We start from the raw sequence: 14,925 nt of genomic DNA, 5'->3' as shown, positions 1-14,925 counted from the left end.
CCATCTGAGACCGGGATTTTTCTCATTGTAAAATTAGTGAGAGACAAAAGACTTCGTTTTTCACTGCCTGTCATGTGTTTGAAGCGTATCCGTATCTCAGCCAGACAAAAAGTGTAGCTTCGCTAATTTTGTTGCTTGAAATGTCGGCAGGAATGTTGTAGAAGATCTTTCCCCGTAGTAATACAATCATACATTTCTTTTTCAGGAAAAAAAGAGAGAAGGTAAAGGTGAGCTCGATCAGTAGGCTTAGCTGGTGATTCTCACTTCTGGAAAACCTGAGACATGTTGAAAAATTACAAAACGTAACTTATTATCCCGAAATTGGATCGAAGACATTTCCTTTCAAGTAAAGCATGATAATCCTATTGTATATTTTTAAGCTCACCATCAGTTATCGACCGAGTCATCTTCATGTTCATTTCTTTCCTTCTAAAGGACGAAATTTTAATTTCTTCAGAAAGAAGATGTTTCTTGATCATCAGAAGTTTTGAAATTTCATGCGCAAAATGACGTCATTTTCTGGCGCTCCCAGTGCGATGCAATATCATCTCAACAGGACAACCTCTCGTGATCGTGAGCCTGTGTAGCGGTATTTCTTATTAAAGAAAAATACTACGAAATAATTAGTATCACCACCATCTGACGTCTATTTCGCTATCGTTAGAGGCTAAAGGTGCGAAATTTTCATCGAAAATAATTCAGTCAACGGCTGATGTGGAATAAAAGAGTATCCGCTTGGAGACGGATATCATCTCGATGAAACTCTTCCGAATACTGTGAAATGTTTTCTTGTTATTAATTTCAAGCTCATATATTTCAATATACATAGTTTTATGTCCCATTGAGCTAATTCCTTCGCACACTGTTCAGCCGTTAGTAAGAATAATTGACGTGCAGTCTTCAAATTGCAGCAGAAAACCACGAAAAAAATTAAAGAATAGAAGATCGTCGCGATAAATTTTAGAAAGGATCGAACACTGGTGTTTGTTTAATACGTAAATGATACTATAAGCGCCCGCTGACGTAATCAGCAAAAACTACCAACGAAAAAGGCATTTTCCTCCTACTATTCGAGATACATGGACATCAAAATCAAAAGCCTGCTGTTTGGTTGGGATATGCGGCAGTAAGGAACGCGAAAGGAGCAAATAACATGCCGTTGCACTCGAAAACCTGCGAAAATGCGGAAAAAGGGCAGGTCACCTCAAACTCTCCTAAAATATGAAACTTAGAGCATTTCACCTCTGAGAGTGTACCTGTACTTTTTTGATCGATCTATGTACCGGTAGATACCCATAGATGATATTTTGCAGCTTCTCATCGAAAGACATTTTGCCCGCCTTTTTGATCATTTCCACACATTTTCTGAACGTCTTTGAGTTTTAAATGATCTGATGTAGTCATAAAACCATTTCCTTGAAGTTCTGGTTGAGACCACTGCTGCATTTTATTTATTTTGACTTCGTCACGGGCTTTCTTCATAAATCTCACCGCTAACCTCAAAAGGAGTGCAGCTCTCGAAATGTCGGCTGCTCTTCTTCGTCGAGAACAACGTCCTTTTGCGCTCACTTGTTTGCTCCGAACTGCTCTCTTGTTTCCTTGCTCACAGCACACGTGTGGTCCAGAAGTATGGACGCCGATGAAAAGCAAATGTGCGATTAAGAGGACAAACACTCGTGCGAGCTGAGCCCGGATCCACGGTCTTATCACTCGATCTGGATGCTGTCCGCTGATTTGCTTTATCTCAGATGCCACCGTCGTTAGGTCGAACGTCACCCACGATGTCACCATGATTGTCACTGTTCTTCTGCTACCTGTTGTGACAGCTCTTTGTCCTGATACCGCCACCTGCATAAATCGGGTGAAAGAGATCGTGGCAGCTCCTAGAAAGTGAGTTTTGTTTCTCTTTCAATTTCTATGGTATTTTTTGAAATATTTCTGATTACCCTTGCAAAAAACTCCTCTCTCACTCTGGAAAATGGTAAAAGATGAGAGCATGAATCCATCGATGAGTATTTCATACCTTTTACGAGAAACCTTCAGCCATACTGCGATGCGATAATCAAGTCTAATTGAAGAATCCGCTTGAGAATCTAATCCAGATTTTGACCGTTGCTACTTTATTTTCTCTCACTAAAAAAACGTTAGCTACGATCCAGCAATGATTCCGCATCTTTAGGTTCTGGTTCGGCGAACAGCGCCGCTCCTTATGCCAGGGACGAAACGCAGATTCCGTGGATTGTTTTGGACCTGAGCACCTCAGCGCCTACCACTCAGTTGGAAGTCGTTTGTTCCGAGTCCGGACCTATCATGCAGCTTATCTGAGGAATTTGCGGATTTTCCCTAGAGTTACATTCAGAGCCCACTCAGGTACCATACATGCAAGTGATCCAGGGCCATTCATGACGCGAGAGATTTACAGGCGAATATCGTGCTTGCGACCACGAGTATCGCGCTGGGAACGGCAGTGCACAGGTGATTGAGGCGGATCCTGATATGACTCCTGTAGCTCCGTACTTTATTCGTTCAAAGCCTGAGATAACCTGGCAGGGATTACGTTACGATGAAGAGTTCACGTTGGCAATAATTGACGTTGGGTTCGGCTCGTTGAACTATTTGGTCACTGGATTTCCTCAAAAACCAATGGTGAGCTGATACATGGATGTACCTATTTATAAAATAATAAGGAGTAGAACGAATTCCAGATGTTGCACGACTACGAGCCATCGGAGAATTTCCGTCCTGAGCCGAACCCAATGGTCGTCGTGGTTTTCCGCAAATCAAAACACTCGCTGGGGTTCGGTAATCCCAAAAACTTCGACATTTCCAAGTTTATGTTGGAGAATGACCTCGCGGACGGTATGTTATCCAACTTTTTTTGACAAGTGGAACCGTTTTCTTCAAGACCATTTCGTCTTCCTGTACGATTAGGCTTCGCAGAAGGAAGCACTACAATCTCAACGGTGGAATGTGATGATTTTGCGAAATGTTTGCAAATTATTGGGTTTTTCTTTATTATAACTTCCTTCTATTGCGATTTTTTTGAAAAAGCAGATGTTCGGAATTAGCATAAGCGATAGCTTGGCATTCTTTATTTCTGAATTTCTTCATTCTCGACGCTTCAAATTAATTTTAGTCGCTAATAAACTGCCTAGATTGAAGAAACAATCTGTCCTTCCTTCTTCAAATATACTGACACCATCAGAAAGCGAAAGTGTCAGGCTATCGCCAATCCGAGGTGTGACAATGCCTGACGGATTATGCCTTGGCCATAATAATATCACCGTCACTCGAATGCGCGGAACTTAGGTTGGAAAACTCACCATGATTAATTCAAACAATCTGATCATTTTTAAAAGGCAAAGCCTTCCTAACTGTAATGCTATGAATAGCATCCGGAACAGTTCTTCGAGAACCAAAAATGTTTATTCCTGTGGAAATGCACGAGAAATTTTTATTGTGTGACGCTTCACTTTTGAACTTCAACACAACTTTTCTTTTCGGATGGGACTTTGAAGAGTGACTTTGAGTAAGAGTAGTTCTGGTTGCCAGTTAATTTGAAAGCTTGCAGTTACTCTGTGAATACTGTAACTACTGTGAGTAGGCGCCCAAGCCTTGCTAAAAATAACTGGAATATGATAGATCAGAAAATTTGAATTTGATAAGTACAGGTGTTCCAAATACGGAAAGCTTAAAAATTAACTCGCAGTTTTGACGCCCCATGCGGAACAAATTTCTTATGCCGCTCCCATCCCTTAAGAAGTGGAAGTGGGAGAATTGAACGGAGACATTAGCGAGTTTGCCAATTTTTCAAAAAAAAAAAATTGCAAACATGACTTGGATTTGACTATGAGGTATCGAAATGCTTCTCTTCTTCTCTAGTTTTGAAAAATATACACGTTAGTGCGAACATTTCAGTATGAGTTTTGTTACAGACGCTTTTCAGTGCTACATAGTGTTTTTCTTATTGTACTTGTTTCTTCTATTCATTCACTCATTGTTCTTATGCAATACCATTTACTCGAAACTGTTTTACTGCTGATTTTATTCTGGATTAGCCTCCGTTCCGTACCGGGGAGCCTTAGGCGAGGTTGATCTAAAACGGATCCTCTAGGTAGAGGAGCAACGATCCAACTTTTCAACTTAAGGTTCTATTCTGTTTCTTTGATATGTTCTACAGAAGTCAGTGGTGATTCTGTGCAAGCGTTTCTTAAGATACAATTAAGACTCGTTTCTCAGTCAATGCAATAGGCAGCAAAATTCAGAGTTTCGGAAAAGAAATTAGCTTTATAACAGATAACAATTCACCGAGTAGATCACGACGTGCTAATTCAGGATATCTGTTTTTTAAAAATGGACGCAGTTAAAGGAACTCGTAAAAAAGGAAAAAATATAATATATAAAATATGTTTTTCAACTTTTTTTTAATAAAAAAACGCAAGTTTGCATACATTGCCCAAATTCATTCAATGGTTTGAAATCGTAGATCCAGTGATTAAAAAGCAAGCTTATTGAATAAATATTTGCGAACAAGCTACTCGTCTGTTTTCCTCATTTTCCCTTTTCTTTTCCCTCCAGATTTGATCGGACTCTCGCTAGTCATCGTCGGCAGCGACCCCTTTGCCATAGAACGACAGCGTCTTCGAGGAACCGTCGACAACTGTCATAGCCTGCTCAGAAACAGTAAGTCTCTTTCGTCTCTTTCTTTTATTACCCAGGAAATAATAATCCTTAGAATTGCGCCGGCATCCACCCTCATCTTTACTAAGTCAGCTTCCGCTAGACGAGCTAAATTCCTGGTTAACTGTTTCCGTTGGATATCCTAAGATGGATGTTAATGTGTGTTGTCATCGAATACAACAGAGGTAATTTCGCCGGTAATTGAAGTTTTCTTATTGAGAAAGTGACCGATTCCAGAGCTGTGACTAAATTCTTCGATCCTCTGGGCGCTCTTACAGTATCAGCTCTTTCGATGCTCACTCCACCTACTGTGACTTCAGCTCGAATAACCGTCCAGAGCTCTTCCTACGTAAATTACCATAGGCAAGCAAGAACGCATATTGGTGAGTATGGATGTATGGAGCGGGCGGACTATAGTTATAGGCATTCTTTTTTACTGTACTATTCAAATCGATACCTAGTATGAAGTGAGACCTCTTTCAGCCTTAATGGATGACCTATACAGTCTTGTAGCACTAGATGCTACTACATCAACGCTGCACTGGATGATCGTTGACATTCCTGCCCAAGAACTGGCCTCCGCCCCAAATGGGATCACGGTGAGAATTGTCGTCAAAGTCGACACCAAAACGATAGAACTTTCTTGCTGGACCGATTGACCGGTTTGAAGGTTCCCTTGCAGTTGTTTTTTCTCGAGAATCATAGCCCACACTTCAGAAAGCCAGCTACTTACCGTTTGCACCTGCGAAGCCAGCCTCGTGTTCTCCTTTCGCGTTGTTCCTCTTCTCCCAGCCCTCCTCGCTTGACATGAGTCCCATCTTCTGCGACGGACAATGCGAACAAAGAAAGAAGTTCCGGTGAGTGGTGGATGAAACTGACAAGAGTAAATCCTGAGACAAGATAAGAAGGAGCAACGAAAGAGGAACGAAGAGAAAATAAGCGATATCTGCAAATTTCTGCGCATTATCCTTTGCATATGCTATTGTCATTTTTTCTGCTAATAGAACGGTAGCGCACGTAGCGTATAGCCATACTACAGCTTCATAGCGGTTCCCCGGCGCAGTACTGGTTTTTCCACCGATACGTATATGAAACAATATCAAGAATTAACGGCATGACTGTGGCGAAGAAGGTGGTCCGCATTTCTCTCCCAGGTTCACAGAACTTTACGCGATAAGAAATACGAAGTTAAACAAGTAGAAGCTAGAAGATCGAAACTGAGTAAGTCCGTGCGAACAATGTCGAAGAATGGGTTGCTCATGAGTTGCGCTTTAAATTGTGCCTTACATGCAAATACATTACAATTACAATTACAGGCGAATAATACAGTACTCATAGCATTGTCGGCAAGAAATATGTAGTCTTTTCATAATCGTAGCGCTATGTGAGAAAACATGACGACATTGATTTGATTTAGCATGTTGTAGCGGTCTACGATTCCATTGCAACGACCTTTCAATGTAAGGGAAGTAAAAAAAAACATTGGGTTGGTTATTGGGTGGAAAAGCATATATGTTCGAACTGGAATGTCCTTGCAACACTTTGCAGCGAGGCACATCCACGCAAACTTTCTGCTGCTGCTGGGAGGTAGGGTTGTGACTGCACGGTCCATGGTTCGAAACCTCCGTATTGATTAACGCCAATCACTTTATTATTTATCCCTAATCGAAACAGCAACAAAAAGGGTACGTTGATACGCAAGTCTCTGGAATAATATAAGAACCATTTTTATTAAGAGAAAATCATGAAGTGACTGACTGACTTATGACTTCATCACACAGTGCTCCTTTCTGGACTGTAACGGATCTCGGAACTGATGCTGAACTTTACCGATAGAGGACTTCGACATCATAAAAGAACTTCTCTATTTGGAGAGAGTTGGAAAATTGAAGTCTCAAAGGATACCGGCACAAAAATAATGTGCTTTGTGGCGCACAAATTCATTTCTACTTGGAAACAGCCGAGTATTGTTGCTCACATTGATTACATTTGAATTTTTCTCGGTACTTCTAATTGCTACTGACCAGAACATAAAAATAGTCGGAAAACCCCTTTTTCACTCACACACACAACAAATCCAATCATCTAATTACCTCTCCTTGAATAAGTGAACCTTTTCTGATTCCACTCTGTCTACAGCATGCACCTCAGTAGAGTATCCATCAAGCTGGCGCAGAATAACTGCCGTAGCCTCCAGGTGACCGGAAGAACGATATGTAATGTGCTTCGTATCTCACGTATGTTCAAATACAAGGGACAGAACACATTGTAATGCTCATACGCATTACGTACCATTACTGCGACCACAGATGAAGAATATTTTTAAAAAATTGGTAAAAGACACTATGTACTCACCCTTCTTCGCTATGAATTCATGATCGGCTCCACGTCAATCGATAAAGTGTTTGGAGATTATTTCACTTGTAAATTATTAAAATTGTGATGGACGTGTGAAATTTCTAGAGCACTGGGTATTAAAATTTCAAAAGCACCAGATATATTGCACAGTGATATGCAACCTGGAAAATCTTGAATGTCGTTGAAGAATCGTCGTTTTTGATATTTTATCACTGCCATTTTTCCGCTGAATATCGGTAGAACGTACTGATCACAAAACTTCTGGTAGTTTTTACAAAACTAAAGTTGGAAAAAAACACAGAGAATCGGAAAGACTTCTGTGACAACAACAAAGTACTTACACTATATGTATTTAAATACACGATCTATAAAGAAAGGTGTGCCCGATTTCAAAAAAAGGTTGCTCGATAAGAATTAGCCACTATGAGAAGACTGCCCTGCTCAAAGAGTTGGCAGCAATTAGGAAACTAAAACAGGGAGTCCCGGAACACCTCTTTGAGAGATGATAAGAAAAAACCGAAATTTGCGCTGTCCATTCTTCTAACGTTGCTAGGAAGGCTGTATTCTGAAAACTGTCTAAATTCCAGATTCGATCTCTTCAAGCAACGCTACGGACTGAGGCTGAGAGCAGTGTCTTGGGTGACTGTTTGTTACGACCTGCCTTACGCTTACCACCTCATAAGGACTGCTGAAAATTTAACTGTCGACGAACGTAGTCATAGTCGCAGGTATGTTGGCCATGGAGCATCTCCTTGAAGGTTATCGTGTTTATTTTAATAAGAGGCATGAGATTCATGTAGATGTAAAGTGAAAAGACGTAGGCTGTGCTCCATTGCTCTCTTCAAATCCCTTACAACTGTGCATTTACATGACCCAAAACGTCTGATTGACATCCGTAGGAAGCCCTGATGTTCATCAGTTACTCAAGATAAAAAAGGAATCTTTATCATAACAAATCCAGTATTAAGTTGGTGTTTCGACGCTTGGTTACAAAATTTTGTTCTTATCACCAAAAGAAAAAACTACTCATATCCGTACAACGAAGTTTTTGCATAGATTTGAATGGATTATATAGGAAATGGAGGATCTGATGATCGTTTGATTACTGATGAATTTATACCAGCTGCATAAGCTCACCAATTCTCCAAAATGAGTCGTCTTTGAGCATAATTAAGCCCATCCTGTTCAATCTTCAGGGAGCAGCAAGGACAAGGCGATCTGATGATTTCCGTATAATGCGAAAGCACACGATAACAGTTCCATGCCATTACATTAGAAGGCGAACAAAGCGTTGATGTTTTCCTTCTCTCATCAGCCGGCACACAATATCCACTCTTGCGTGAAGTTCTTTTTTGATTTTTTTATTAGCCAAAAATGGACGTCAGAAAACATCCCGCTTTTGTCTTACTGTTTCCAACTTCTACTTTGAACGGTAAAGTGCATGCGGCTGGTGCTCGAACAGCAGTAGTTGTTCTTCGATTCATGTCCTCGATTAGGCGAATGAAATTTCCCGGCATGCAATCGGCGTGAAACGCGTTGAAAAGCCGGTAAGGAGAGTCAAAATCGGCTTCGGCGTCCAGGAAGGCTAACTGCGTACGCTTTGCTTGCTGCTCCCACACTTTGATCACTTTCCTGGCAATGAACACTTGGTCAGCCGCAGATGGACCACAATGAAGGGCGGATTGTTCATTGTGTGTGCTCCAAGACTTTGTACATAACACGCAGCACTTATGTTTCTCGGTAACTCCTGGGTCGATAGCTTATTGCCGAGAGGAATTATGATAGCGTGTCTCCACGGGTCAGGTGTCCTTTCGTCAATTCATTTCGAAGGGATTAGCTTCGTCATTTTACGGAGGAAAAGACTACAGCATTTCTGCGCTAATTCCATCGTCTCCCCAGGACGTTCTATCTTTCATTTCCTAGATACATAGCAGAACCCTGGACTCGGTCGGTTCCTTGCTTAGTATTGTGTATATGTACACATATAGTTAGACAGCAAAATAAGATAAATGGCAATAATAATATAAAATAGCAAATAGAAAATGAAAATGCTAAAAATGAAACAAAAGCATATTAAATTTGTACAAGAACAAAAGAACATCGGAAAACGTAAGTGAAGCTGAAATTTCCAATATAAAAGTTAAAAAGGGCAAAAACGATAACCTGGTCGCTGGAGGACGTAGATTTGTGATTGGAAAAACTATATGGAAGATAGAGATATATTTGTATTTATGCAAATCATTTAATGCACGTAAGATACTGCAATAGCTTGTACAAGTTTCAATTTGTTTGTTTAACACAAATAAAACACTATTGCTGCGAGTACTTAACGACAGAAGTAGCCCTTCAGCACAGCGGTGAGATGTTCTCCCTATATTGGCAGCTTCGAGGACAGGTAAACACTTCGTTATTTTGCTATGTCTTTGCTGTATTGTCTTAGCAAGCATAGGCCTTTTTGGCTTTCTGTCTTTTCACTTCTTTTCAAACTCCTTCGTTGTTTACGCATACTCATTCTTGCGATCACGTTCCAGCTGAACTTTCTCCTCAGACGCTTTTCCTGGCTCAGATCGCCAGTAGTACGGGCGATACCTACAAAATTGTACGTGGATCTTGTCTCCACCAGATGCAAGGACGAAATCCTTCCTCTCCATCAAAACCGTGATCTTTTTCCTTGTAGTGTCCCGAATGCAACTGATTGAATAGTCGGCGTCACTGTGCTTCTTCTTGGTCCTTACTCCAATTTTTATCACACCCATTGACAAAATTTCTGACTGCGCTCCTCGGCTTCTTTGCTGGAAACGTAATCTCAGGCTGAGAAAAGGTCAAAAAGGAAAAGGAGAAAAGGGCGGATATTGGGCTCGAATACGACACATCCCACATAACTCTAGATTTTCGGATATGCGACAATGGGGTATTTCTAGTAGCCGAGCTGATGTTTAAGAGTTGTCATCTTTTGCTAGTGCTCCTCATCAGGCGTTAGGTTGACCCTTGCCACAAAAAGTTGATTTTTTCGAGGTTTTTTCCGTTGTCCGACGTTTGCTTCGACGTTGACTGTTTGGCAAGCGCATCTGATTATTGTTGGAGACGCATCTCTGCGTTTTCATCAATTCTGACAATAACCGCCTGCTGGCTGTGTGTATGTTCATATTGAGTTCATCATAACAAGCGTCCTTGTAGGAGTTTTCAATGGTTTCTCGAGTTTTCTGTGATCCTGAACTCGTGCAAAGATCCCTCTTGACGACGTTAAAGTACAACAAATTCTCTAGACAGATCGTTTTAGTCTCTCCTCGCAACTACCATGCAGCTTACTAGTTTCTCACCTGCTTCACCAGTGCATGTGTAGTTTTTGATGACTGTTTGCTTACTTGCTGATGACGGGACGTCCTCTGTTGCGTGTCGTATCGTAGCAGTGGACTAAGCAGCTTGCTCAACAGCAGTCGGAAGTTCAACATCGAAAACAATGTTTGTTGCCAAATATTTCATGTTATTTAACTTCAGACATTTGATCAATAAGGGATTGGGCTCAGGCAGCATACTGGACGACAGCACCTTTTTGTAATATTCGTATATAAAACATGCGCCATTTAACAGTGCAAGTTATTGCTCGTATAGCTGAGAACTTACATTCTGATTATTCTAAACTACTTGCTGTTTGTAGTTGGATAGCTCTTATTCCTAACCAAAAAGTGCAAGTGAATATTTTCAAATTCGACTGACATCGATTGGGCCTCCAAATACAAAACGAATGACGTAAATTTGAACTTAGAATATTTTCAGAAGTTCTGTGTCGTCGTCTCCCAGCCAGTCTTCACTCATTTGCGCCGCATTCCACGTCTCACACCCTCAGAAGTGTCTCACAAGTACTTCAGCAGCGCTATCAGTGCTGCTGCCGGTTCTCTTCGTCTTCTATCTTAAGTGGTGTTAATATTTCAAATCTCGCAAATTTGGGAATGAAATCTCGTTCATACCTGGCTCATTGTTATTTTCTTTCATCTGTTGTCTACGAGTGGATTCAACCACCTGAATCTCTTTTGTCCTCGCTTTTGTACATGCATTTGTGATTAAAAATCGTATTATCCTGCATAAAGTTTTATTTTACTATCAAGTGCTGCTCGTTTGACTTTAGAAGGTGGAAGGTGGGAAGTGGTTCAGCTCGTATCAGTAACGCATGTTCTGAATGCGTATCAATAACGCATGTTCAGCGATAACAGGGTTTACTCGCCGAGTTATGGACGGAGCCACAGCGCAAAAAGCCTTTACTTTTGCTTACTGTCCCGTCTTTCCCACTTCTTTCCCTCTATTTCTTTTTTTTTATTTGACCATTGGAATAAACAGGAATATACGTCCTCATCAATATTTTAGAAGACACTTCAAACTTCAACTCTAAAACATGCGACAAAGACTGGAATAAGTTCATCCCTTAACAAGCGTAATAACCACAGTTAACATAAAATGCTCCTAAACTCTCTTTACCATGAAACTCATACATGCCTACATGATCTAATCACCCTACGGAACAACAAGGATCTACAGAATGACAGTCACCATTTTTCACATTTATGGATAGAATTCCATGAACAAAAGTCGTGCTTTTATTAGATGCACTTCGTCATAGTTTATACTCTCATTCCTTCCAGTAGCTCTACACCCCTTGTAGCTCATTCGCTTCTATTTCAAGTCAAAACATTCTGGTCTGCATAAAATAAAGTGTTGCGTGACTTTCTTCCTCTCATATCAGTGTGAGCCACGTTATTACATGACATATTTGATCAGCGCAACTCTTATCAGTTTTGAGGTTTTAATGTCCAGGATTATTCAAAATTTCTGAGGATATTTGACGTGTCTGGCAATGAGCAATAAGTAGTGTTAGCGAGGGTCCCACCTCGGTCCCAACCGCTAACTCTACCGCTCCGCTTCAAGAGCAGCCGCTTATGCAACCGTATCGTGTCGTTTCGAGAAGATTGTAACAGCATTGGTATCTGGTGTCGAAAACTGTTGTATCTAGTGCAAAACCTTTGCTTCAACCCGGAGGCAAAATCAGCAATCCCCGCCAATCGTGGATCCATACTACCTGTATCGAGCTTTAAAATGCTAACATGTGAATAAGAATGAGAGGATGCAGAAAAAGCGAATCTTCTCTGTATCTACTAACATGTAGTATGGAGACAATGCTCCAGATGCAGTCGCTAGAGTAACCCCTAATTTCCTTCCTGTCTTCTCCCAATTTGCTCTTGAGCACCTAATTGAACAGAAATGGCAAGGGAACTTTTCAATAATATTTGACTTAACAACAAAAAGACTCCATGATAGCAGCAGAAAATGAAACGCTATGAGACGGAGAGTGGATTATAACCCGGCAGCACGCTGCTCCTGTGAGGGACAGAGAGTTAGGAGCTGGCGTTTCGTAGAGGATGCTAAAGAAGCGATGCAAATCAAATCAGTTGCCCCTGAGCGGTCAGTTAGCGAAGATCTCCCGCCGTATGAACAACTCTCTGTATGCTGCGCAGAGCACCGTAAAATCGTTTTGCATATTTGGAAAATCCGTGAGCGAGAGGCCGGTCTTCAGATGGGAACCAAATTCAAAATCGTTTCCCGCGTATGCTAACAGTGTCCTACGCTAAGAATAAGAATGGATCGATGTCAGAGATGAAAGGACTTTTCTCATTTCAACTTTGACTTTTTCCTTCCTCTTTCCTTTTACTTTAAATTCGATTTGGTTTGGTGTTCATCCGTGAATAAGCTTCGTTTCTCCTCTCTCTTCTTTGTTTTAGCGAGACCACATCTTTATTCAAGTATTGATACTGAGCTGTTTGGTGGAGCAGCTCAAAGAGTATCTTCTTTGTGTTTCACAAGTTACTGAGTCTTGCCTGAGTGGAGCCGTTCGTTCTGAAGCGAGCAATTTGTCTATGACTTCACATAATAAGCAATAATAATAATAAGCTCCTAGAAATTTACACACTGCTCATGTTAACACTTCTTTTAGACGAACGAGATGTGTTGATCCGTTTCGAGATGTCACTCGCCTCGTTGTCTCTCTTTCTAACTCGTCCTTGGTTTTCCACCACTTCCCAGCCTATGATGTCTCACGCAGAGATATTTCGGAGTGTAGTGCCGGTTAGCACCGAGAAAGACTGAAGCGAACAGAGATGGACACCTTCAGTCGAACAATCCCCCATTCACCGCCAGGTGAGTGCTGTAAGAACGCAAAATTCGGATGTCCGCATGGAACTGTTCAGTTTGCACGTCCCTGTACTCCAGTGGACGACAGCGGAGTGTCTTCTCTCCTTTCATTTATTATATAATATATTATTCTCTGGCAGAGACGGATTCAGTGCTCCTCGAAATCAGTTCAAAAAAGTGTTCACATCCTAAAATGAAACCTTTCGGGTTCCGCTCTTGTTTCTTTGGAGAAAATGCTAAGATATGCCGAGTAATAGAACTTGCGCGTACACCCAACTGTTTCGCCAATTCTTTACATATATTACATCGACGAAGGGAATGCAAAGGTGACGAACACTCTGTACAGCCATTACAGCAAAACTTATAATTTTGTCCTATGATGATATTTTCACTGACTTCGATTACTGTTCTTTTGATCAAACCAAAAATGCCACCGAAGAAGGGAAAGTGGAAAGGTCGTGGAAGGGCTAATCCACTTCTCACAAGTGGTTTGTCAGGTAGAGTAGGTGAATTTTTGATTCGGACGATTTTTGACGAAACACCATCGTCGTCAAGAGCTCGCACCTGAACAATACATACATTGTTGATGAATTCATTGTTATAATTGTAGCGATTCTCACAAAAAGTTACGGCAAAAAAGCGCTTCGTGCCAGCATTACAACTCAGTAGCTTCCGAGTGAAGTTCGGCGAATGTTTCCCAGTCGCAGATGATGGATCGCGCATGTAGGAAAAGAAAGCAGGGACTCACCTATTGGAAAAGAAGCTAAAATATCATGAAATTGTCAATCTTCAAAAGACTAATCAAGACAGTTTCCCATTCATCCAAAAAAAGGTTCTGACAAAGACATGTTGGATTCAGGATTGTAACTACGATATTGTTATCTTTGTTTATTTTATTCTCCGTCGCTTCATACCAAGGCGAAAAAGGACTCAAAATGAAGGGGTTCTTCAAGGAAACTATGTCTCCGAAGACCCATTAGGATGGACGTACCCATGTATGCTGACGAGCAGCCAGCTGTGTAGCTCACATCCGAAGGAAAAGAACAGTCATTCAAGGTAAGCGGCATTAACCACTATGACAAGGGATGTTCTGGATTTGTTTGGATATCTCTGGGAGTCTCTACCGCTCGACAGAGTTTGACGACCACTGAGATCATCTTTCCCCGTCCCTATTCCAATGCATGTACGGTTTGAGATCGCAGACACGCGTCGTTCTCAACTGACATCAATGAAAGACAACATCCATCACGTCTAAATTTTGTGAACAGGTTTGGACTTTGCAATTCCGCTGCACCAGAGCCAACGAAACACTCTCACCACCTACTGTTATCACTCGGTAACTGGGATTAGGCCAGGAATTAAGTGTGATGCTGAGCGAATAGATAGTGACTACTTTCAATCTGCGCAAAAAGTTAAGATGATCGAAAAGGGTGGCCGAAGTCGAGATCAATTCAGAGTGAGTTCATCTTCATCGGCTTTTTAACAATTAACGTAGTAATTTCGCTCACTGTGATCACGAACAACTGCAACAGAACACCTAAATAACCATCACAGACTGTGTTTCCAGCGAAACGTAGGTGTTCCAGAATGTGTTTCAGGAACGCGAACTATCCGTTTCACCCCACAATTTTCACGACTTCTGAGCAAACCTCTGCTCCTCCAGTAGCAAAACAATCATTAGATTTTTTCTTTTTTCTTCGATTCTTT

General features: G+C 41.2%; 1 protein-coding gene across 1 annotated transcript; it reads left to right on the top strand.

Annotated features, from left to right (window-relative positions):
• Window positions 1–1,789: 1,789 nt before the first annotated feature.
• On the top strand, window positions 1,790–10,963 carry RB195_009961 (uncharacterized protein; the record flags this gene model as incomplete). The annotated part of the gene is made up of 11 exons (XM_013441731.2): window positions 1,790–1,890; window positions 2,180–2,370; window positions 2,423–2,646; window positions 2,706–2,859; window positions 4,579–4,683; window positions 4,736–4,865; window positions 4,918–5,063; window positions 5,164–5,279; window positions 5,398–5,537; window positions 7,626–7,766; window positions 10,816–10,963. The coding sequence occupies 11 exons, from the start codon at window positions 1,790–1,792 to the stop codon at window positions 10,961–10,963; spliced, it is 1,596 nt and encodes a 531-aa protein (XP_013297185.2).
• Between the last annotated feature and the right edge of the window lie 3,962 nt (window positions 10,964–14,925).

Source organism: Necator americanus, chromosome III, assembly GCF_031761385.1.
Source record: "Necator americanus strain Aroian chromosome III, whole genome shotgun sequence".
NCBI lineage: Eukaryota > Metazoa > Nematoda > Chromadorea > Rhabditida > Ancylostomatidae > Necator > Necator americanus.
The sequence above is the reverse complement of the archived record's forward strand: the minus strand, read 5'-3'. Positions and strand labels throughout refer to the sequence as shown.